We start from the raw sequence: 23,648 nt of genomic DNA, 5'->3' as shown, positions 1-23,648 counted from the left end.
TTTCTAAGAATTAATTATATAAAAAAAATTAAAACAAATTATAATATGAAAATAGTTAATTGACATCAATTTTTTTGTATATACAAAAAATTTATTGTAATTATCTAATTATTTTTATACATATTTTTATAAAAATACTTTTAACTATTGTGTATTGAATTGTTCAATTTGTACATATATATATGAAATACAAAAAAAGTTTTACGGAATTTAAACTTATTTTATTTTAAAACCAAAACGAACCATGAATTTTTTTTTAAAATAAAATAATAAAAATTTAACAACTTATAATTAAATAATTATTAAAAACTATTTCTATTATACATTTCTAAAATTTTGTTATAAATTTTAATTCTTTGTTTGTAATTATTTGTTTAAATAATTGCAATATATTTTTAAATAAATAAAATCTCAATTTCAAATTATGGCGCGCGAAATTGAGTTGGTACTTAATTGATCGGAGAAAATCATTTTACCGACGCATATATATGTATATAAATACGTGTATTTGTTTGTATAGATAGTCATTGTCTGCACCAATTTGACATTATTGTCTTTCATTATATATATTATTTAACAAAAAATTAATTTGATTTATGAAAATGTAAGTAAACTAATAATTTTCTTACTTCACAAACAGGTATGGATTTTTATCGAATGAAAACTTTTTGGCTTGTTTTTTTTTCTAAATATACCTGCTGGAACAATTATATGTATGCTGGAACAACAACATAACCTGGAACCTATCATTTTAGCATATTTTTATTTTACATTTTTTAAATTATTTATTTCAAGTTTTCGAAAATGTTTGTAAGTAATATTTAATGAACAGTTCCTTTTAACGTATGATATACTTCTACGCTGTTAAAGTAATGTCATTCCTTTGTAATTTAACATATTTTAACGCCACATATATTTTATTGTTTTTTTTTTCTCTTTTTTAATTGCTATACCTATATAATATTTCTATATTTTCATATAATTTTATAGTTTAGATGCTTATAAACGTATTGATAGTGCGATAAAAATATTAAACTTTGAAAGATAAATGTGAAAATGATTCAGCTATACTTTCAATTATTATTCTTAGAACTTTTATTGTTAGTCATGTGTTTACGTTTTTGAATATTTTTACAAATTTTTATTTTGAAAATATATATTTTGAATTATTACAATTGAATTTTTATATTATGTTTTAATTTCTTCTTTTTATAAAATTTTGAAACATAAAAATTTTGATTTTGAGAAAGAATATATAAATACTTTACTTTTTATTTATAAAAACGTATTTTGTTTAAAAAATCATTACTGAATTTAATTTGATAAATTAATTGTTTTTTTTTTATTTGATTCATTTTTTGATACGAGGTTATAAAGTATATGTCAAAAAAAATTTAATTATACAAATCATATATGTTAATTAAAATTGTTTTGTTGTATACGAGGAAGGAATCTGTTCTAAAATAGTAAATATAATTTTTCATAAACTTGAAAATGTTTCTAGGATTAACCATGTGCTTTAAAAAACATTATATCACCTGAATTTCTTGAAGAGTTTACCTTATAGAACTATGCAAACATCAGATTCAACATGGTTAGTTTATCAAATATCTGTAATTTGCTTAAATGATTATGGTTTTTTTTTTTTTTTTTGTATATAGAAAACGTATTTAGATCATTATGAAAAAAAAAATTATTTTCATTGTTCAAGCGAGCATGTCTGTGAAAATGTTATTTTAATATGTGATTCAGTTAATATTTATAATTTATTATTATTATTGCATCACTAACACAGTAATTAATGTATATTATGTTAATTATCATCAATCGTTAAGATTTAATTTGTATTTATTTTCATTAGTAGTAAGTCAAATTTATTATCATTTTGTTTTATTTTCATTTCATTTAGCTTAATAAAACATTATTTATCGCCATTTCGTTAAATTTGATTTTCCATTTTCATTGCAATAAAATATGTGGTACAATAATTATATATTTAAAAAAAACTAATATATTTAATTTTGCATCCAGGCAAGTTGGTCGAAAAAACGCCGTTTGGACAGTGATTTTGATTTGATAATAACGCAAACGAATTTACAAAAAGAAATGTTTTGCTGGGGAAGTACTGTACATGGAGAACTTGGTCTCGGTGGAATTGAAGATGAAAATATTCTTTCACCACGAGTAATTGATTTTGAAAAAGCTTCAGAAGTCGAACAAAGTAAATAACATTCAATTCTTCTTTATTATTATTTTTTAATTTATCTTTATATAGTTTTTAATGTAAATTTCTGAATATTGAATACTAATTGCTTTTATTATTAGCATTATCGTTAAAATTCATGGAAAATTTGTTTTTCAGTTGCCTGTGGTGAAAATTACACAATTGTTATTACTCGAGATGGACAAATGTATTCGTGTGGAAATAATGACTTTGGACAGTTAGGACATGAGAAAGATAGAAAAAAAAGATTAGGTAAGTGTTAATCGTTTTAAAAAGAAATGTTTTCTTTCTTTTATTATCAGTTTTTAATGTCAATTTTTTTCCTTTTTCAGAGTTAATTCCAGAATTAGAAACTTTTGCATTCAAAAAAGTTGCATGTGGTGCTTATCACAGTTTGGTTATTAATGAATGGGGTCAAGTTTTTTGTTGGGGATGCAATACTGAGGGACAATTAGGTATCATAAAATTTAGCCTACATAATAACAAAAAATTAATTAGATAAATTAAATTAAATGTAAAAAATTTAAAGGATTAGATTCGTCATCGATTGCTGAGAGGATACCTCGAATGCTAAAGGCCCTAGCAACAAGGATAGTTGTTCAAATAGCTTGTGGTCTGAAGCATGCACTGGCTTTAACAAATAATGGAGAATTATATTCTTGGGGATCAAATAAAGAAGGTCAATTGGGAATTGGTTCGCATATTAAAAAAGAACTCAAACCGAAACTAATCTCTAGTTTAGCTGGTATTCCAATTGCTTTTATTGCCTGTGGTGGTTATCATAGTATAGTCGTATCAAAATCAGGTAAACTGTGTGTTTTTAAATTAAATGCATTAATTATAATTGAGTACAATTTAAATTTATTGTAAATTAAAAATTGAATTCTGTTAATATTCAGGAGCAATTTTTGGTTGGGGAAAGAACAATTTTGGTCAACTAGGATTAAATGATACTCAAGGAAGAAATCTTCCATCGCAATTAAGGACATTAAGAAATTCAAAAGTTCGATATGTGTCATGTGGAGAAGAATTTTCAGTGTTTTTAACAATGGTAAGAAAATAAAATCTCAATAATTAAAAATTTTAAATTAGTTGTCGAAAATAGGAAAAATTTTATTCTTTTCAAGGACGGTGGTGTATTTACATGTGGCGCTGGAATGTACGGTCAACTCGGACATGGGAGTTATAGCAACGAAATTTTACCACGTCAAGTCGCTGAACTAATGGGTAGTGTTGTTACCCAAGTAGGTATTTGAAATAATTATTAAAATTTGCAAAATGTGTGTGTTTTTTTTTTAATTTTATGAGTAATCAACATAATAGGTGGTTTGTGGAAGAAAACATACACTGGCCTTTGTTTCAAGAGGAGGAAGAGCTTATTCTTGGGGTTTAGGTGGCGCAGGACAATTAGGAATTCGTGTTGCAAAAAGTGTAACAACACCACAAGTCGTACTTGGACCATGGTTATCTTCAAATGATGTTTTCAGCAGTAAAGTTGAACCTTCTCTTAGTCCATACACGAAGAATTGTGCCCTGAAACATATCTTTAGCGGCGGAAGTGGAAATCATTGTTTTGTAACAGTGACACAAATAAAGGATAATATTAATCCCGATGATTGTAGAATATTACCATCAAGCTCGCAAATATTGACCATAACAGAGGAGCAATTAATTGCCTGTCAAAAAGTTTCTTTTGGAGCTTCCATTGATCATGATCTTTTCACGTAAGCTTGCAAAATTAATTCTAAATTAATATATTGTAAAATTTACTAAAATAATAATAAAAAATTACATTTCTCAGATATCTAGAGACTGTTTTTAGAAGTTTGGCTTGCATTAATGCATCTTTTCTTCTTGCGAATGATGCACATTATGGATGTTCCAGTAAACATCATGGCATTGATATTAATCAAGCGAAAAAATTATTTGGCATCATTTCCGAATTTGATAATGCAACTATTAAAGAATTGGTAATAAAAATTGAATATTAATAATTAATTAAAATAAAATGATTCACTTTTAAAATTATATAATAATTACTAGATTTCGAATTGTATTTTGGATCTTCTAAAATCTTTGGCACCATCGCCACCGGATGTAGAGACACTGAGAATTTATGTTTTATTGCCTCTCTATCATGGATTTGCCGATCCTTTGAATTGCAATACTCTTCATAGACCATTTACAAAATCAGTGCTAGATTTAAAACTCGAGGCAAGAAAAATTGTTGGTCTTTGGTGGAGAAATACACCGGCATTTTATTTTGAACGATTAGTACGAATCTATAAAGCATTGGTACAAAATTTTTTGAAAGAAACAAAAATCACGGAAAATAAAGTAAGAATTAAGAATTGTTTAATCAAATGAATTTATGTGTATTTTCTAAAGATATAAAAATTTTTTTAAACTATCAGCCCATCATTCAAGACTACATGTTGAAACTTGCTCTGACAATGTTAAAATTTCTCTACGATCTCAATCAAAATTCAGAAGGTCAACGAGTATCATATGATGTATTTCATTTGCCTGATTTAGTGAATCTTGTAAATATTCAATTGGATTATTATATATGGTTAACGGACAATAGTCGATCGGTAAATGTTTTATATTTCTATTCTTATTTCCTTTAGAATTTGATTTAATTGAGATTAATTCTTTTTTTGTTATTTAATTTACAGCAAAGAATACATTTATGTGATTTTCCATTTCTTTTTGATGCGGAAGCAAAGACAATATTGCTTGAAACTGATCAAGCTATTCAGGTATAATTTCCATTAATTTAATAATTTAATTAATATTGTGATATTTAAATTATTCAGAATTTACAATGGTTTTTTTTTCGTTTATTTTAGATGCAATCAGCGATGAATGAAGCAGCCACAAGGAATATTACCCACATGTTTTTAAATATGTTCTCAACTTCTGATCCTGTTCAGCAATTTGTCATGCTTAATGTTTCTCGAGAAAATTTAGTCGACGATACACTGAGAGAATTATCTCAATATGAGTCGAGAGATTTGAAAAAACCACTTAGAGTAAGTATTTTTAGTTTCTATTTAAAAAGAAGTTGTTTTTTCATTGTTTTTTTTTCTATTTTAAAGGTAAAATTTCACGGTGAAGAGGCAGAGGATGCAGGTGGAGTAAAGAAAGAATTTTTCATGCTTCTTCTCAAGGAAATATTAGATCCAAAATATGGAATGTTCAAGGAATATGAGGAAACAAGAACAATTTGGTTCAATGAATATACATTTGAGGATGTAAAAATGTATTTCCTGATTGGATTACTTTGTGGTCTTGCTATCTACAATTTCATCATAATTGACTTACCATTTCCTTTAGCACTATACAAAAAACTTTTAAACGAGCCAGTTGGTCTTAATGATATCAAGGATATGGATCCAATTTGCGCCAAGTAATATATACATATATATTATTAATAAGTTTGCAAAAAAAAAATTATTTTTTATATACATTTTTAATTTTTCTTACAGGAGTTTTCAGGATATTTTGAATTACACAGAGACTGATTTTGAAGATGTTTTTTGTCTCAATTTTGAAATTACTAGAGAAGTTTATGGAGAGAATAAAATTTACGAATTAATACCTGGCGGAGGTAAAGTTCCTGTTACTCTAGAAAATAAGTAAGCATTTTTTTTAAATCTTAAATTAATTTAAAATTTTGGGCCTTTAATTAAAACTGATAAGCTCTTCTTATTTCTAATATTTTTGATTATTCTTTAATGTTTAGGAAACAATACGTGGACCTGATGGTAGATTATATTTTAAATAAATCGGTGGAAAATCAATTTGATGAATTTAACAAAGGTTTTCATAAAGTTTGCGGTGGTCGTGTATTACAACTCTTTCACAGTCATGAATTAATGGCTGTAGTTGTTGGAAATGAAAATTATGATTGGGAAGAGCTTGAAAAAAATGCTAGCTACAAAGAAGGATACACAAAGAATGATCCAACTATTGTTCTTTTTTGGCAAGTTTTTCATGAATTATCTTTGGAAGAAAAGAAGAAATTTTTACTCTTTTTGACTGGCAGTGATCGAATTCCCATTCAAGGAATGAAAGCAATCAAGGTGAGTCATTTTTTTTTTAGTACAATTTTTCATTTAATTAAAGGAACTAATTAATTCTTTTCGACAAAAAATTTTAATTAACCTTAAAAAACAATTAATTCTTTCAACTTTAAATTAATTACACAATTCAATTAATTGGAATACACTTTTATAATATTAAGAATACAATTCCAGATAACGATTCAACCAATGACAGACGAAAGATTCCTTCCTGTTGCTCACACTTGTTTTAATCTTTTAGACTTGCCACGATATCAAACTCGAGAAAAATTAAGATATAAATTATTACAGGCAATTCAGCAAACGCAAGGTTTTTCTTTAGTTTAGAATTTGATTAATTTTGACACTTATAAAAACTAATTCAACGAAAAATTTACAACTAAAAGTACATTAAAAAATATATATTTTAAAAAAATTCTTTAAATTGATATTATTAATAATATGATTTGACGCTTTAAAGGAAATTTAATTTTTTAAAAATACGAAACAATTATTTTATAGTTAACAATCTTTTTTTTTAAATAATAAATGAAAACTCAGGGAAGTGTTATTTGGGAAATGTTTAAATATTGAACATGTATGTACAATGCAGAATTATGACTAAACTGTAAAAAGAAAATTTGTACAAAGATTTTTGCAGATAAGCATTTATTTATTATTTATTGCTAATGATAAATATTTTACTTTTTATTCTCTCTATAAAAGGTAGTCGAATACTGTTGTTAAACATATTTATATATAATATACAAATCTATTTATCTTGAAAGAAAAAAAGGAATCTAATTTTTGGGCTTCTGTATTTTATGAATAAAAATAATATTTTAGTTTAAAATAAATAAGTCTCAAAAACTTTTATTACATTTATTCATGGCAATATATATATATACATATATAATACACCATTTTAAAAAGGATAATCGTTAGTCGGTTACCTATACTTGAATTACATTACAAAAATATTAATATCCCTTTCGTATTTACATTCACAGCTTTTTATTTTCGATTTTTCGTTCGTCTCGAGTTTTGGTTTCGATTTGTTTATTTTTTATTTCGCGCGCGCGTGTGTGTTTGTGTGTGTACATAGATTCGACTATCTTCGAAGCTAAATTTTCGATATTTTGTTATTTCTCGACTTTTTTTTAAAACACAATGCCCTGCATCAAATATTTTGCGATCAGAAGCGTTAGTTTCTCAATTTATTAATAAAAACGCGAGCCAAAGCAATTGGCGAAAAGAAAAATTGAATTATATAATTTCTTTCAGTCAACAAAACTTGCGGTACTCTTTAAAAGAAAATTTTTTAAATTATATAAATTAAATTTTAACATACTGTTAATAAATATTAATAATATATTAATTTGAATTTATATTTTAATAAATTTATAGTAATTTATAAAATGAAAGTTTTTGAAATTTGATTGTAAAATTCATTGAGAGGTAATTTGTTACTGTTTTGATATATTATTTTTTTTGTTGCAATTTTTTTATGTTTCCTTGGCGATTTTAATAAAGGAAAATTTGCAACTTGATCGCAGTCTTCGAGATTTAAAAAAAAAAAAGACTTAGAAACTAGTTTCTTTTCGTTTAGTTTTGATACCCGGGAGTAAAGTACTGAGTTCCTGGTGGTGCTCTATAACCAGGATAAGTACTATTCAAGGCGTGTTGCGCAAAAAATCCACTATAATCTTTTCTTACTCTTCGCGGTCTACAAACGGGTCCTTTCGCTAATTCCATTCGAGCCTTATTTTCCGCCTCTGTCTGAACTTTTACACTTTCCGGTGGCCATTTTTGATCTCCCCTCATATTGCCACTTATCGGTGCTTTTGTCGCTGCCGGTTGTGCTAAATAAACAGGTGCTGGTTTCTAGAAAAAAAATGCATTAAAATAAAACTTTGATAATTATAAAAAATATCCTGAATTTGATTTTCAAAGGATTTAATTTAATAAAAAGGAATTTGTGTTTTTGTAAAAAAAAAAAAAAAATGTTGATTACATTTCAAAATATATTTCTTATTTTATTCAGTCTTTTAGTTTATCGGCTATCAAGGCCTGATAACGTTCTCTCCAGAGTTCTGCAATTATTTTCGAATCGTGCTGTAAAATATGAACACTTCTTTGAGTGAGAACGACGAGTTCATTCACACCATCGCCAGTTAAATCCGTATAACATATAGAATGAATTGCAGCGTCAAATAATTTTTTACTAGTCATTTCCCAACTTCCGTTTCGATTTGCGAAAACTAAAACTTCTCGTTCGTACGTGCCAAGTAAAATTTCATTTTGATTATCCATATTTATGTCCGCGATACAACAACAAAGAACACAAGCCGTTGGATCGTTGTTTCTCAATTTAATATCATTTTCCAATCCTTGCTTTAAAACATTCTCAAATATTATTGTCGTACTCGCTGTATTTACAAGAATATTAAAATTAATATTCACTTCAACGTCAGGTATCATATCCAAATATAATGGCTTCTCAATTAAATTTCTATGAGTAAATATACGAACTCCTGATACTGGACTGTCATATCTAAATGAACATTGATAATTTATTCAAATTAAAAATATTGCAATTTACTTTTTTTCATTTAATAACAAAATTTAATAGAATATATACCTAAGCGACCAATGGCGAGTAATTTCCACTTTGATTACATCAATTTCCGCTACTTTAACTAATCCACATTCACAACCAACAACAGTAAGTCGTCGTTTATAATCTTCATAATAATAAATATCCATCCATAAAGCAATTGCTTTCAATTCATTAAATTCCGGAAAATATTTATCAATTTCCGATTCAATGTATCCATGACTTGTTTTATCTTCCCTTATCATATGAACTTTAAAATCATCTCCCGATATTAACCAAACAATTTCTTTTTCCAAATCCTGTGAAATGACTGTATGATATAAATGATAAGGAGTATAATTTAATTCAACCATGAGACAATTTTGTGCAATTGCTTCAATAGAATTATCCTCAGCATCTCCAGCACCTTCTGAATAAATATTTAAATACCTTTCAACTGAAGTTTCACTGCTATATTTCATTATTGTAATTCCAATAACAAATTCATCATCTTCTTTTGATTTATTGTACGCGTCAATGGAAATAATTTCCGCTCCACTTGGAATATATGTGAATAATAATTCTTTAATTAAAGGATTTATTTGATTTTTTGGTAATATTTGACATTCGCATAGATAAATATTTCTTTTTAATGATGCAACTAAAACTTTATTGGCATTTTTTGTTGATTTTAAATTAGTGAGTGAATAAATATTTCCCTGTGAAATTAAGGGAAACCAATGTAAATCAACAATATTCTCCATACTTTGATTTCTCACTTCTCAATGTTTGTCACTTTTAATAAAATTTTTAATCATTTTTTTTATAAAAATATCTGTCCAGATGATGACACGTGTGTTTATAAATAAACTTCTAACCTATAAATGTCAAAAATAAAAAAACCGAGTTTCAGAGCCATCTCTCGGTGTTGTTTGGAACTACTACCTAATTGAGGGCGCTAGTGTCGTTCATTTTAAAAAGTGAAGTAGAACTTGATGCCGCGCAACCGTTTTTTGAGATTTGGTAAAAATTAATTGAATTTTGTTTATTTAGAATGGTAATTAAATTATAAAAGTTGGTGTAAAAGTTCGGAAAGTAAATGTAGTGTTATTATAGTGAAAGTTTTGATAAAATCAAAATAGTGGTGATTCGATAAACGTGTTTGAAGTTCGCTTAGTTATGACATTACAATTTTTTTGTTTATATTCAGTAAAAATGTGATATTTTATTCTTTGTTACCTAAAATAAGTGTTTTAGAGGATAAAACAATAATAATAAGTGATTATATCAGTTAATTTTTATATCATCTACATTGACAAGTGGAGAATTTTCGATTTGGGAATTTGAGGTTAACAACGTGATCATCGACAAACAGAAGGCGTCATCACGGTAGGTAAGATATCTTTTTAATGTTAATTATCTTATTAATTATTCAAATTTTCTCAATTTGTATTGACCAATAATGTTCAATAATTTTTCCATTTGTAACAATAATTATGTTTTTATTTTCATAAATATCAATTTATTTATCCTCAAATCGGTAAGCAAGTCAAAGATTTTTATTTCGATTTTTCTGTAGGAAGAGTACAAATTGTATATACAATAACAAATGAATTAACCTTATCCCTAGAATTGAGACAGATATTTAGTTGAATATTATTGTAGCATTAATAATGTGCCTAATAGCAATTGAGAAATTGCCAAGTGGACTGTGTCATTATGAATGTTCAACTTTGATAAATTATGAGAGAGGATTTAGTATTACAACATTCGCACACTCTTTTCGATTTCATGTATATTATCTAAGACATTAGTTTTGTTGAAAGTTATTTTTAAGGAACACGTCAATTTTATTCAGCCACTTAATCAGTAGTTAGTAAGTCTGACGTTTACTTTAGCTTTTTGTTTTTTAAAAAAAAGAAATACGACAATTAAATATTATTTCGAAAGTATCGAATTTATTCTCCATTTGTCCAAGATAAAAATTAATATATCAAATTATAATAACAAATTACCTGAGAAATTGGTGGTTCTGGCCTCAATGTGATAATCGAAGGTGGTGCTTCAAAAGTAGAAACTGGTGACGAATAAGGTTGTCGCGTTCGATCCACTGAGCTCTGTAAACAAATTTTTATTTCAAACTTATTTCATCTTCTTGTGGAATATATATATATTTATATCAAGAAAAATCTATAAATTGTCTTTGTTGAATGATTTGTCGTTTGTGAAAATATTTGAGAACTTAATTTTATATTTTTGAAAATAGGAATTTAAAAATAACGTTCTATCTTCTGGAATCTCTATTCTTGTGTTTTAAAAAAGAATATTTCGATATATTTTGACATTTAAAAAGAAAAACAAGTAAATTTAATTTTATTAATAACATTCCAATATCACAATTCATCAGTTGACTACACATTTCCTTCGAGATTTGTAAATTTTTAATTTATATGAATTATGAATGATATTTATTAAAAAAGAAACAATAAATTATTATAATGAAAAATGCTATATGAAGAAACAATAATTAGTCACAATATAAAAATTATATAAATAAATAAATTTTTTGTATACATACTTTATATAATTCTGAAAAATCTGTAATTAATTTTCGTCAATTAATTGTCAACTTTTTTTGTTTCAGGTTTAAAAATAATAAAAAATCAATCGCTTCATCGTTTACGGCAAAAGTAAGTGGCATACACTAAAAATTAAAATTATAATAAAAGACGAATTATAGATCTGGGATAAAAGTGTATTGCCTAATGGAATATTTAAAGAATGAAAAAGAAGGATATATAAAATTTCGTGTTAAATTTTTATTGAAACTCACCTGAGTTTGCAAATGTGTTGGCGATTGTTGTGATGATTGATTCCAATTGGGTGGCTGGAGAATTGTTTGGGGCAAAGGAGAGGTGGCTGGGGGTGTAACAGGTGCCCAACCTTTAGCCGATTTTTGTTGTTGAAAGTGTGAGGGTTGACGTAATGTACCACCAGGACTCACTGGCGTTGGCGATGTTTGTGCAAAATTCTGGGGCGATGGACTACTCTGGTACGTGGCGTATTCGCCAATTCCACGAGTCTTTTTTTTTTTTTAAACAAGAAATATATAATTTTCCCAAAATATAGGTCAATTCTTGCATTCTTATTGTTTTACATTATTCACTTGGTTTTTTTTTATATAAATCATTTTCTAATTTTAGTAAAATATTGGAATGCAAGGAATGACAATATTATGGATAAAAGATTAAATAAAAAGTTTCTGTTAGACCCTCTAGGCCTCGAAAACTATGTGCAGTCAACTAGGAACTTTAGAATGGTCCTTGATTTATTAATTATAAATGTAAAATTAATTTTTTTTTAGCGAAACCATATTGCAGTTATCTTTGGAATTTTTATAGTAGATCAAAAAAGCGTTAATAATTCATACTTTATTTCTATTTTATAAAGTAATAAAGTTTGAAAATTATTTTCAAAATATATATATATTATTTTTATTTTGTCAGTTACAATACATTGTTAAGAGAGAGACTCACTCAATAAAAATTTGGCATCATAAGGTTTGCGTTGGTGTAGAAGATTAATGCAACGTCGGTTTCACTAAAAGAGTAAGCTTTATTATATTTGAAAATCGCGTATTTATTAAAGATTACCTTGGCTTGAACAGGACCTTGTTCAATGTACTCGTCAATATCTTGATCCTCTGGCGGAGGAGGCCACGCAACACGTTTCAGATCTATAATTCGTTTTAAACAAATATAGATTTTATAATATTTTAATTATATAATATTATATGACATTTTTATTGACAATTTTCTATATTTTATTTTTTATTCGCGTATTCGTTATTAATTATATTTCAAAAATTTTGCAATTATTGAGAAAATGTTATTCCCATTTCATGATTTATACAGAAAATGAATTTCGAATAAAAAAATTTATTTATAATTAAGATTTATATTATAATTTTAATGATCCTTCTATTTGAAGAAGAGTCGTTTTAATTAAATATAAATTTACTTTATATTTAAACAAGAGAGAAAAACAAGAAATCATTTAAAAAAACATTTGGAATAATTTGAACTTGAATAAAGGCGGATAATTTTTGGCAAATGATATAACTTGGATGCAATTTAAAGATTTCGTAATATGATGGCAAAATAAGGTGCCATCTAAAATGAATAAGAGAATAAAATTAAAATCAAAAATTTTTATTAAAAATTAAAAAATTAAAATTTTATTTTAGGAAAATATAAACAAAAATAATTAGTGTAGGAAATTTATAAAAGTTTCTAATAATTAAATCATCGTAAAGTTTTATTATTAATTATATAATTAATTAGGAATTATTTTCTATTAATTAATTAATTTTAATAATTTAGAATTATAATTAATTTACACGTTATTTAAAATTTAGATAATATAATTGAAATGAAACGATACTTTCAATTGTGTCTGACCAAAGAAGGTTTTTTCCACTTGGGACCACTCACTAGCACTTTTATACTACTTAAATATGATCCTGAAGATTTAAATAAGCCTTTAACTTCTTTCACTTATAATTACAAAAAAATTAATTTTTGTTGCCATTAATTAAATTTAATTATTTTAATAATTTTTAAAAATAATAATTCTATAACGGGATAAAATATTGTAAAAACTGAAAAATTAAATAAATAAAAATATAAAATTAAATTATAAATTAAATATATTTAAATAATATTTAAAATTTTAATAATAAATAACATTTAAATAAATAATATTTTTTAAAAACCATATTAATTTTCAAAATATAAAAATGGATAGTATTTTTTTTTTTGTGATAAATTACAAACTTATTCAAGTTATAGTTTCGAGTGGTTTTTCTTTATACACAAATTTCACCAATAGTTTTTTTTTTGTACCTTTTTTGATCAAATTATAGATTGAGGTAAAAAAAGTGTGATTATCGTGACTTTGCCAATACGAATACTGGCCAACAACTAAACCTATTCCATGGTCTACTTGATTATTGTTAGAAACTATCTTGAGACTGATTTTAGACATCTCTTCACGGTCAAGACAAGGGTGGGAGTTAACAATATTTAAAGAAGGGTGGGGGGAGGGGATGTCTCACGTGCTTCTGGAAAGTCTGTCATATCATATGTAGAAGGTCACATTTTTTTTATTATTACAAAAAAAATAATTATCTTGTATATAATTTAAATTATAAGTTTATTCGGAGGAATTTTTCGATAAAAATTTAAAACAAATACGGAAAAATAGATTTAAAAATGATAAAAAATTATGAAGAATTTTTTTGTTTTTTGAAAATTAAAAAGTAGGTGATTATAAGATTTGGAATTTTCAAATGACTCACTAGGTTGTTGTCCATTGCGTTTTCTGATCTCCTCTTCTTCGAGCATCCGAAGCACTGCGCTATTTTGGAGATTCGCCGGTTTGGCTAACTGGTTGAAATCGATCCTGTAATATAAAATTTATTTTGTAAATTTAAAAAAAAAAAAAATTAATTACTTTAGTCAATATAAATTTGTGAAAATTAGTACATTAATTAAAATTAATTTCTTTCAATTTAAGTATCATTAAACATTTATTTTTTTTATATTTTAATAATAATTTTTGTAATTTAAATATTTTGAATTCATTTCCCTTTAAAAGAATTTTTTTCCTTTAATAATTTATAATTCAATTAATATTTTCATTATTTATTGATTAGTAATTATTAATTATTAATTATTAATTATTATCAATTTAATTCAATTTTTTTGGAATTTTACATATTTTCTTTTTTTGAAAGAACTTTTTTGTCACTAATAGAATCACTTTGCAAAAAAATAGCATTCCTGTTGAGATTGATAAATATTTTTATTGCAAAATTTCAAATCCATAAAAAAGGGTTTCTTAGATGTAAAAAAAAATCGAGATAGAAAATTGTTTGGCAAGAAAAGTCGATCATCACCTTCGTTCCTCGATCATGATTGCTCTAGTATGGATTTTATAAAATTATACAATTAAGGCGAATCTTTATAGTAAAGTGAAACCGATTAGACACTTTCAGATATTAAGTGAATACCTGAGGCCATCAAACGCGAAACTAAGTCAAGTACGGACGACTTTGCGGTTCTTTGCGCAACACACACAGAGTATAGTTTAAGCTCACATCCAGGGGTTTATTTCTATCATGCGATGATTCGCGTTTCTGAAAATAATCTTTACAAGTTTATACCGATCACCACTTTGGCTTAATATTTTTATAAAATCATCTTTCTCTCTCTCTCTCTCTCTATCTTTGATTCATCCGAATCATTTAGAATTGTATATACAATGACGTCAGTATAGCAACATCTGTCAATCGTAAAGCCGCGACCTATACAGACCAGAGGGTCACTGAGCGCAAGAATATGATCATCACCAGACATTCGGTGATTTCATTCATGATCGACGTGCTTCCTTTATTTGCAAAATACAATTCCTAAAATTAATTTAATTAAAATTAAATTCTTATTTTTTTCTAAAAAAAAAAATATCTTATTTTCAATTTTTTAGAATCAATACAAAAATGTATAATTATTTTTTCCCAAGAATATTTTTGTTTTCGATATAATAATTTCATGTCATATTTCATTCATTTGCCAAAGAAAGCATTGAAATTATAATTATTATAGTTGAAATAAATAAATATATATTTATAAGTGAAATATCTTTCATCACATCTTTAATGCACTTTTCCCGAAAAATTTTATCTCACTCTTATAATACGTCTGAGTTAATTTTAAAGTCTAAAACAAACATCTATTTGCCTCAAGGGAAATAATGAGTCCAAGTTGTAATACATATTTTACACTTCTGCGCCAATAAGTCACTAATCTTGTTTTCTTTTGTGTCCAATAATACATATATGAAATAGTTTTCGATTTTAATTTTATTTTAATTGCCCTCTAGTCTGCGATTTTCTTGGACAATTAGATTCTCTTCTTCTTCTTCTGGCAAGTGTCATTAATATAATAATAATAATAATAATTTGAAAATTCTTCCTCAAAATTTTATTTTTATCTTTCATTCGCAATAAATGGTTAAATCTAAAATTTCACAATTCAAGGACGATGCATTATTTTTTTTCAAAGGGGAATTTTTTCTTTTTTTCTTAATCGCAAACAATTTTCTTATTTATACGAATTTGCGAAAACAAATATAAAATTCTAGTGGTTGCTATTTTGTAAATACAATTTTTCACATTTAAAATAAATATAAATTTATTATTATTCTTACCCGATTGCACCGTTGGCTAGAATTTGAGTTTGGCGATCCAACGTTTCCTGGATTGACTGTGGTGAATATAATTTGATAGGAGAATTAAACTGGTTGTTCACAAACTTTGGCCCTGGGCCGGACATTGTGCTTGATTTTTATTTTTTTAGTTTCTAATTTCTGAAATAAAAATTCAAAAATTCCGATAATTATTGAAAATAAATTTGAATATAAATATATTGTTAAAAATATAATAAAATAATATTCTAATTGTGAAATTCTGTTAATTATTAGACATATTATTGTGCGCCAAGAAAATTAAAGACGCGAATGATGTAAAATTCGAAATTTCACATTTCATTTGTTAAATTTAACTTTCTTAAGAGATCAATGATCTTTCGAGTTAATTCTATTATTAACTTCTATTATCTCTCTATTCACATTATTCTGAATGGAAATATTATTAGAGAATTAATAATTATGTAAATTTCAAATTAATTTCTAATCTAGAATTTATAAAAAGAAAATTAGGTTATCAAAAATATTTAATTATTTTTTTCAAATCATCGATAACAGAACCCCTTTGCTATGTCGATATTTTTAATTTAGATGAAATGATTTTTTTTATATTTTTGTTTTTTACGGGGTTTTAGCGCACGAAAGAGCATGTGTTTTCTCTTCCGGAAAACGTGACAAAACTTATATGTATATATTACAAAATAACTAAAACTAACAACGTCCCAGTGAACAAGAAACGAGTGGTCCAGAGAGTAGTTATTTTTGCTACAAAATTCCTCCGAATATATCTTAGACACGCAATTTTCGTTTCTCTTTTCACACTCTCATTTCTAGATTTTGATAGTCTATAGTTGTGTGAAATTTGATTCTAACGGAAATAAATTTTCCCAAGATCATTTCCTGATAGCTATAATCTATAAATATTTAAATAGGAATTTTATTTCAATTTATTTTCAAAATTCTATTTCATTATATTATTCACACAAAATCAAGGAAATAAATAAAATAATTCAACGCAAACTTGAATTTATTATTATTTATTACCAATATAAATCGTTTGATAGATTTTCATTTCATGTATAATAAAACCAAATAAAAATAGATAAAATTACGTGTTTAGAAAAAGATATAATAAAAATATGAAAATTAAAATATTTTAAAAAAATTAAATCACAAAAATACTATACTTAACCCAGTGGGACAAAAAAATTTTTTTTTAATATCATAATAAAAAATACATTGAATCATTAATAAATTACCTTAAATTAAATAAATATTACAAAATCTTACAAAGTTAATTAAAATATTTTCGCTTCGAATTTTCGAATTTTATGAAAATTAATTAATTAGAATTAAATAAAATAATAAATTATGTTAAATATAATAATTATTGTAAAAAAATTGTAATGCGGGAAAAAAAATGATCTAATATTAATAAAAACTTATTTTCCTAGTTACTTGAACGAATGTAAAAGGAAAAATTAAAAAAAAAGAAAATATTAAGAATAAAATAAGTTGACAGTAAGAGTGGCGCGTTGGTAAATTGAGCGTTGCGACGAATGCATCTGTATATGTGTGTAATACCATCCCTCTTGACTCCTTCTTCAATAAGAAAATTTGTCAGACAGAGAGGGTAAACGATGCACTTCCTTGCAATCCTTTTTTGTCGGAATCCAATGACGCAAAAATACTTACCTAAAAGTTTAAAACGTTGAAAACTCGAGTAGTACTTCGGAAGGTGGAACACACTAAACTCAATAGCAAAAGCAAACTTCAACGACCACCTACTCCTCCACCAACATTTCTTCTCTCTCCCAAATACCCCTTCCCCCTCTTTTTTTCCCCCCTTTCCTCTTAACATGCTAAGTTATTTTCGACCCCCCTTTCATATATAATCCACACACTACTATCTCACATGCCATTAATTCCTGGCAAAAGCAAAAAAAAAAAATCTTTTTTCTCCTTAACATCACGAGGAAACAAAAATCTCTCAAAAAAAGTATTTTCAAATTCACAGAAAAAATATACCTGAAATAATTCCTAAGATTATCATTTTCTCAAACTTATTATTTCAAATTTCCAATAATGAAAATTTTATTCAATCAAATTTATAGTAATCCAAATTTTTACTAAAGAAAATTTTTTATATATTTGAACTTTTAATTAACAGAATTTTAATTTAACCGAAAGATTTCAAAAAAAATTAAACTTGCTAAATGCGAAAATTCCTCTAAATAAAGATTCTTTTAATTAAATTTTGTGGGATTAAAAAAAATCTCGATTAAATGAATATTTTTTTATAATATAAAAAATCGTAAATTTTCGAGATTTATTTTTAACGTATTATTAACTTTTTTTTCTTTTTCGAAACCAAAGTGCGTTGTTGACGTCATTTTATACTCGCGTCACTTTTACTGTCTCGCTGACATTCGTTTCAACCACCCACACAAACTATAAACACGAGTAAATGTTCACTACCAAAATTTTTGTTTTTCGTTATTTGAAGGTATTTTTAAAAAAAATAACCTTACCGCTTTCATTCAAATTAAGAGAAATTTGATATAGTTTTAGAGAATTTGCAAAAGCAAAACGAAAAATTCAACTGATGCCAATTTAAAAAAAAAAAAAAAAAAAAAAGTATTCAAAATTCTAATTTGAAATAAATATTAAATATTGATTAGAAATAAAATTAGATTTAATTAATTATTAACATTGATTTTCAAATGTTAATTTTCTAGTAAAATTTTCTATTAATATCTAAAATAATGTATTTGTGACAGATTAGAGAAAATTTTATAGAGGAAAAAACTTAAATCAGAGCTAAATTTGCATCAAGATTAATGAAGGCAATTAATGAAAGTGATTATTGGAAAAAAGCTTTTCTTTTGCAACAAAGAACGTAAGATTCCGGATTCTCTAAAAAATAATACTAAATAATCTATTAATATTATTGTTAATAATAATTTAATTATCAAGAATATTTAATAATTTAATAATTATTTTAATTTTTAATATTAATAACTCTAAATTGAAATAATTATTTCCTACATAGGAGTGAGTTAGAGCGAGAAAATTTTATCATATGCATGAAAAGAGAATGTGAAGATATTTTGCAAGTAACGCGTAACAGTGCAGAAAAACATTTTCAAGAATTGATAAAACTTTATGAAACTGCTCGAATTAAGGTACATAATATTATAATAAATAATAAATTAATTTTCATTATAACCGATAATTCTAATTTTAAATCACAAAATATATTTCACATTTTTTAAAAAGAAATTCTAATTAAAAATCAAATAAAAGAAAATAGTAAATAAATAAAAAAAAAAAAAAAAAAAATGAAAAAAATTTAATCTTCCAGTCGGAGATGTTGGAGAAGCAGGTGAACATTCTTCAGCAGAAGAACAAAAATAAACAGGAGAAAACCTTAGAACTGGCAAATCTTCTTGAAACTTTGGCACAGTTTAATGTAAATGTAGAATCAGTTTGTCAAATTTCAGCAGAAGGTGCGTTCAAATTGGCACACATTTAAAGAATGAATCGAATTTTTTGAAAAAAAAACAAACACACGCAACTTTTTAATCTAGTTTTGAGAAATTTGGAGAAACACGATTGTATTTATGTTGAAAAAATGCGAAAATTACGACAACTCACTTGGGAAGCCAAGGAGAATAACAATTTTCCTGAACAGAAACAACTTCGATTACAAAATTCAGTTTTAAAAGAAATTGTCAAAAGTCTCAAAAAGAAGGTACTGAATATTTCTAATTCGATATTAATTTAAATTAAAAACAATTAATTTTAGAATTAATTTTAATTTACAAAATTGGAAATAACAATAAGTTGCAGATAAAATATTCGAGAAAAGAAGAAATTCCAGAAAAAGATAAATCTCCAAAGCAAATAAATTATCAGAATTTTTGTGGAAATATTCTTCCAAATGATGATGTACACAATAAATCTTTTATTCATCCAGAATCTAATCAAATAATAAAAAAATTGGAAAATTTCACTGTGCCTTTAAAATTTGAAACAATAAATTCAAATGAAAATCATATTGAAAAAAATACAACTAATTTTCCAAATCGAACAAAAAATAAATCATCAGAAAATTTAAAAAAAGTTGCAAAATCAATAATTCCACATATTGAATTATTTCAATCTCATTTCAATGGGATACCATATGAAGAATATATTTTCAAATTTTCCAAAAATAAAGAAATGAAATTAAAATTTTCACTTAGCATAAATGATTTGCCTTTAAAAATTCAATTTACAGATGACGAAATTGAATATGAAGATGCTTCAATGGATAAAATTTACGTTTATCTTAGGAATATTGAAAAAATCGTTAAACTAAAAAATTGTGGTTTAAATTGTGCAGTTCAAACTACAAGAGTTAAATTAATTAATAATTATTCTCAAACTAAATTGACAAATTCGAATAATTCATTTTCTCGATTAAATGTTGGCGTTACGGTAAAAAAACATTAAAAAACATTTTTTAATAATAAATAATAATAATAATAATAATAAAAATAAACCTTAAAATAAAACTTTCAGATGCTGAATAGTGAAAAAAGGGCAATTGAAAGATGTCTTTCTAAATTAGAAAAAACTGTAATTGATTTGAAATTAAATGCAGCTCATCAAGCATGTCCGATGTCAAAAGATTCAAACTACGAGAAAAATGACGGCTATCGTGATTATATGCAGTTTTTGAAAAGATGAAAAAATCTGCACAATTAAAATTTAAAATAGCAACAATTAAATTCTATTTTAAATATATTTGAACTATATTTTAATTTTTTAAAAATTGGCAAAGGATAATTAATTAAAATAAGTTTTACTGTACAAAGACATTATTATTCTGTCATTATAGAAACGTTATCTGGTTAGTTTTTAGTACACGTCGTACTATTACATATATAATGTCAGTGTACATAATAATCTTAATTTAAATCTACTTGAATCTGTAGCAATTTTCAGTTCGCGCTATATAAAGTGCAATATTTTTTTTTTTTTTTTTTTATTACAAACCATTTGCAACGCACTATCTAAAAAAATAATAATCTTTCGAAATATTCAAATAAGAATGAAGGCATTCGTCATTATTGGAATTGATTCTTATTTGAATTTCGAAAGCGAAGTATAATATTGAGTAAATTAAAAACAAGCACTAAAACACTTTACATATTCTTTTTTTTTCTGTATAAATCTGAAAACGGCGTAGCATTTACTGGTAAAAATTGTATCAGACACAATTATTAATCTCTAATCTCTCGCATTTTTTTTTAACACAATAATTCTGATTTTAAAACAAGGAGAATAAACTGAGCAAAACATTAGAAATTCTTTTCTAATTTAAAAAAGAAGCATTCATTTTAAAATGAAAAAAAAAAGTTTATAAACTTCATTGTTTTTTTTTTCTCTTCAAATTCTTGTGTTGCTTATGCGCACAATCGTTAACTAACAAATTCAAATAAAATAAATAGATCAATACTTCCTAAAAAAATTGGTTATCAAATATATTTTGTATAACCAGGTACTGTAAAGCACAAAAGAGAGAAAAAAAATAATATAGAGAATACTATAGAAAATTTGAATACAGAAAACGACATGCACGACTGAATTGTTAAAGTCTCGTAAACATATATCCAAATATTGGTCAAAGGTATAAAGGAATGTCGTAAACTGCAAACATTTAAAAAAAAAAGTCTTTTGCCTTTCAATATTTCTTCATTCCTAATCTTTTTTTTTTTTTTTGTTCTATATTGCTTTCTTCCCTTATTTAAATTTCAGTCCTTTTAAAAAAAAACAAAATCCAAACAGGCCTGCTGTACGTAAAATAAATTGTCATTCTTTCGTGTGTGTGTTTGACGAAATATTCTTGAAGGAAGTTTTTTTTTTTAAATTTGAAGAAATACAAAAAAGAGAACATTGCGTCTAGACGCAAAAACCTTCAAGAAACATAATAAAGATCATCTATCTTTTTTGTTTTTTGTGCCTGTGAAAGAATGTTCGATTATGATCAAATCCTGGGGCTTGACACTAGGAGCTTGCATTTCTTGTGATGCTCTGCATTACGCGTTGACCCCACCAAATTTCCAAATTAAATGGTTGGAAATCTATAATTAAAAAATCAATTATATACAGTTGAAATATAAATTAAATTTAAACATTTATTGATAAATTTAAATTAACATAAAGTTAAATTATCGTACCTTTGAGTTGAGGATTCGGTTCTCGCTCTTGATAATACGTGACAGTTGCTGCTCCATTTCTATAATTTGACGTATTGCATGTATCCAATTCTCTGGATACTGAATTCCATGCTAAAAAATAAATTTATATAATTTTCCATTAAATTTATATATATATATTTTTTTTATTTGATTTTTAGTACTTACAATCACATATATATCTAATGAGGTCTAAATGCTGAGATGTCGATTCATTTTGATGTCTTGGAGGAATCGACGAAAGCCTCTTTCCATTCATTGTAGTCATTTGTGGTCGGCCACTGTATAAAAAATTAAAATTTTTAATACTTATTTAAAAAAAAAATGTTTTCCTCTTAAGGAATTTATTTTCATTTCATATTTAATAATTTAACAAATAAAAATATTTTGATATTCTAATTATTAATTAAAAATTCGCATTTTACATAAAGAAAAACAAACAACTGTTGCAAATAAATTTTATTTACCGTACTTAATTGCATATATGTTATCTCTCAGAAAAAATTTTATAATTTTCTTTATAATTTCATAGCGATAAAATTTTGATAAAGAAAAAAATGATATACAAAGAGTATCAGATTTCAGAAACAATGTGTTGATATTTCTATATAACAAAGGACGAAAAAAATATAAAAATATTCTTAAAAAAAATCTCAAACTAATAAGTGCAATGCATTTTATTTTTTTTTCAATGAAATAAAAATAATATGATATTGTGAATTAAAAGCATGTGCGGGGAAACGTCAAAAAAGAGCGTACTTTCCCAATGACAAGTCATCAACAAACGTCAATGAGAAAAACATGGCGACTGAACGTGACACTTGTTTAAACTTGCTTTCATTATCTGTCTACCTTCTTGATAACATAAAAAAGCATAAGTAACGTAAATACTATATTTATGAGAAATTAAAATGAAATATATATACATATATAACTGTAGAATAGGAAAATTAACAAATATAATTTCTGTTGTTTTTATATACAAACCTCATTTTTATGATTATAAATTGAGTAAAATAATTTGTCGTTGACACTTGGATTTATATTATAATTTTTTACTAAGGCCGCGAGTGTTCGGCACTAAAATACATGTAGAAATATCACAAACCGCGTAAATACTAAGGTGCGTCACTTTTTTTTTTATGAAAAGAAATGTCTATTTCTATATATTATACATATATAGTGTCTCGTTGACAGCAGCGCGACGCGCGTGGATGCAGCTGTGACCGAATTTGATCTAAATTTTTTAG

General features: G+C 25.6%; 4 protein-coding genes across 8 annotated transcripts; 2 read left to right on the top strand and 2 right to left on the bottom strand.

Moving 5' to 3' along the window:
- Positions 1-473: 473 nt before the first annotated feature.
- LOC127291198 (probable E3 ubiquitin-protein ligase HERC4) lies at positions 474-7,692 on the top strand. 2 transcript variants are annotated; one of them, XM_051320161.1, is made up of 18 exons: positions 474-604; positions 1,505-1,594; positions 2,032-2,221; positions 2,363-2,476; positions 2,557-2,679; positions 2,754-3,029; positions 3,124-3,275; positions 3,352-3,468; positions 3,548-3,948; positions 4,026-4,194; positions 4,268-4,561; positions 4,639-4,818; positions 4,903-4,986; positions 5,077-5,259; positions 5,326-5,636; positions 5,716-5,865; positions 5,973-6,312; positions 6,487-7,692. In XM_051320161.1, exons 2-18 carry the CDS (start codon positions 1,592-1,594, stop codon positions 6,637-6,639), a joined length of 3,240 nt encoding a protein of 1,079 aa, XP_051176118.1. In that variant the 5' UTR covers positions 474-604; positions 1,505-1,591; the 3' UTR covers positions 6,640-7,692. The 2 variants fall into 2 exon arrangements, with proteins under 2 accessions (XP_051176118.1, XP_051176119.1); XM_051320162.1 differs by lacking the exon at positions 1,505-1,594 and having other exon boundaries at positions 491-604.
- Positions 7,160-17,980, bottom strand: LOC127291205 (KICSTOR complex protein kaptin-like). Of its 4 annotated transcripts, XM_051320179.1 has the most exons (7): positions 17,849-17,980; positions 16,157-16,315; positions 14,247-14,350; positions 12,541-12,623; positions 11,721-11,969; positions 10,903-11,004; positions 7,160-8,175 (listed from the first exon to the last, which is right to left on the bottom strand). In XM_051320179.1, exons 2-7 carry the CDS (start codon positions 16,279-16,281, stop codon positions 7,897-7,899), a joined length of 942 nt encoding a protein of 313 aa, XP_051176136.1. In that variant the 5' UTR covers positions 16,282-16,315; positions 17,849-17,980; the 3' UTR covers positions 7,160-7,896. The 4 variants fall into 4 exon arrangements, with proteins under 4 accessions (XP_051176136.1, XP_051176138.1, XP_051176137.1 ...); XM_051320181.1 differs by lacking the exons at positions 16,157-16,315; positions 17,849-17,980 and adding an exon at positions 14,847-15,032; XM_051320180.1 differs by lacking the exons at positions 14,247-14,350; positions 16,157-16,315; positions 17,849-17,980 and adding an exon at positions 13,792-13,970.
- On the top strand, positions 10,160-21,776 carry LOC127291162 (uncharacterized). Its single transcript, XM_051320090.1, has 7 exons — positions 10,160-10,276; positions 18,934-19,052; positions 19,206-19,338; positions 19,518-19,676; positions 19,719-19,907; positions 20,000-20,635; positions 20,720-21,776. Exons 2-7 carry the CDS (start codon positions 18,994-18,996, stop codon positions 20,885-20,887), a joined length of 1,344 nt encoding a protein of 447 aa, XP_051176047.1. The 5' UTR covers positions 10,160-10,276; positions 18,934-18,993; the 3' UTR covers positions 20,888-21,776.
- LOC127291208 (MAPK regulated corepressor interacting protein 2-like) lies at positions 21,001-23,644 on the bottom strand. The gene is made up of 4 exons (XM_051320185.1): positions 23,386-23,644; positions 22,567-22,679; positions 22,381-22,491; positions 21,001-22,284 (listed from the first exon to the last, which is right to left on the bottom strand). Exons 1-4 carry the CDS (start codon positions 23,388-23,390, stop codon positions 22,208-22,210), a joined length of 306 nt encoding a protein of 101 aa, XP_051176142.1. The 5' UTR covers positions 23,391-23,644; the 3' UTR covers positions 21,001-22,207.
- Between the last annotated feature and the right edge of the window lie 4 nt (positions 23,645-23,648).

The sequence above is a fragment of the Leptopilina boulardi genome, unplaced genomic scaffold, assembly GCF_019393585.1.
Source record: "Leptopilina boulardi isolate dan_hultmark-lab unplaced genomic scaffold, ZJU_Lbou_2.1 LbouV2_126, whole genome shotgun sequence".
Taxonomy (NCBI): domain Eukaryota; kingdom Metazoa; phylum Arthropoda; class Insecta; order Hymenoptera; family Figitidae; genus Leptopilina; species Leptopilina boulardi.
This window is presented reverse-complemented; position numbering and strand designations above follow the sequence as displayed.

Bases quoted from the DNA above. Each gene is read 5' to 3' on its own strand.
- LOC127291198 (XM_051320161.1), top strand. The intron at 4,195-4,267 runs GTAATAAAAATT...AATAATTACTAG, and splicing joins ATGCAACTATTAAAGAATTG to ATTTCGAATTGTATTTTGGA. The intron at 4,562-4,638 runs GTAAGAATTAAG...TTAAACTATCAG, and splicing joins CAAAAATCACGGAAAATAAA to CCCATCATTCAAGACTACAT.
- LOC127291205 (XM_051320178.1), bottom strand. From the start codon at position 9,651: ATGGAGAATATTGTTGATTTACATTGGTTTCCCTTAATTTCACAGGGA. The intron at 8,846-8,932 runs GTATATATTCTA...ATGTTCATTTAG, and splicing joins ACTCGCCATTGGTCGCTTAG to ATATGACAGTCCAGTATCAG.
- LOC127291162 (XM_051320090.1), top strand. From the start codon at position 18,994: ATGAAGGCAATTAATGAAAGTGATTATTGGAAAAAAGCTTTTCTTTTG. The intron at 19,053-19,205 runs GTAAGATTCCGG...TTTCCTACATAG, and splicing joins TTTCTTTTGCAACAAAGAAC to GAGTGAGTTAGAGCGAGAAA. The intron at 20,636-20,719 runs GTAAAAAAACAT...TAAAACTTTCAG, and splicing joins GATTAAATGTTGGCGTTACG to ATGCTGAATAGTGAAAAAAG.
- LOC127291208 (XM_051320185.1), bottom strand. The intron at 22,492-22,566 runs GTAAGTACTAAA...TTTATTTTTTAG, and splicing joins CATTAGATATATATGTGATT to CATGGAATTCAGTATCCAGA. The intron at 22,285-22,380 runs GTACGATAATTT...TTTTAATTATAG, and splicing joins ACCGAATCCTCAACTCAAAG to ATTTCCAACCATTTAATTTG.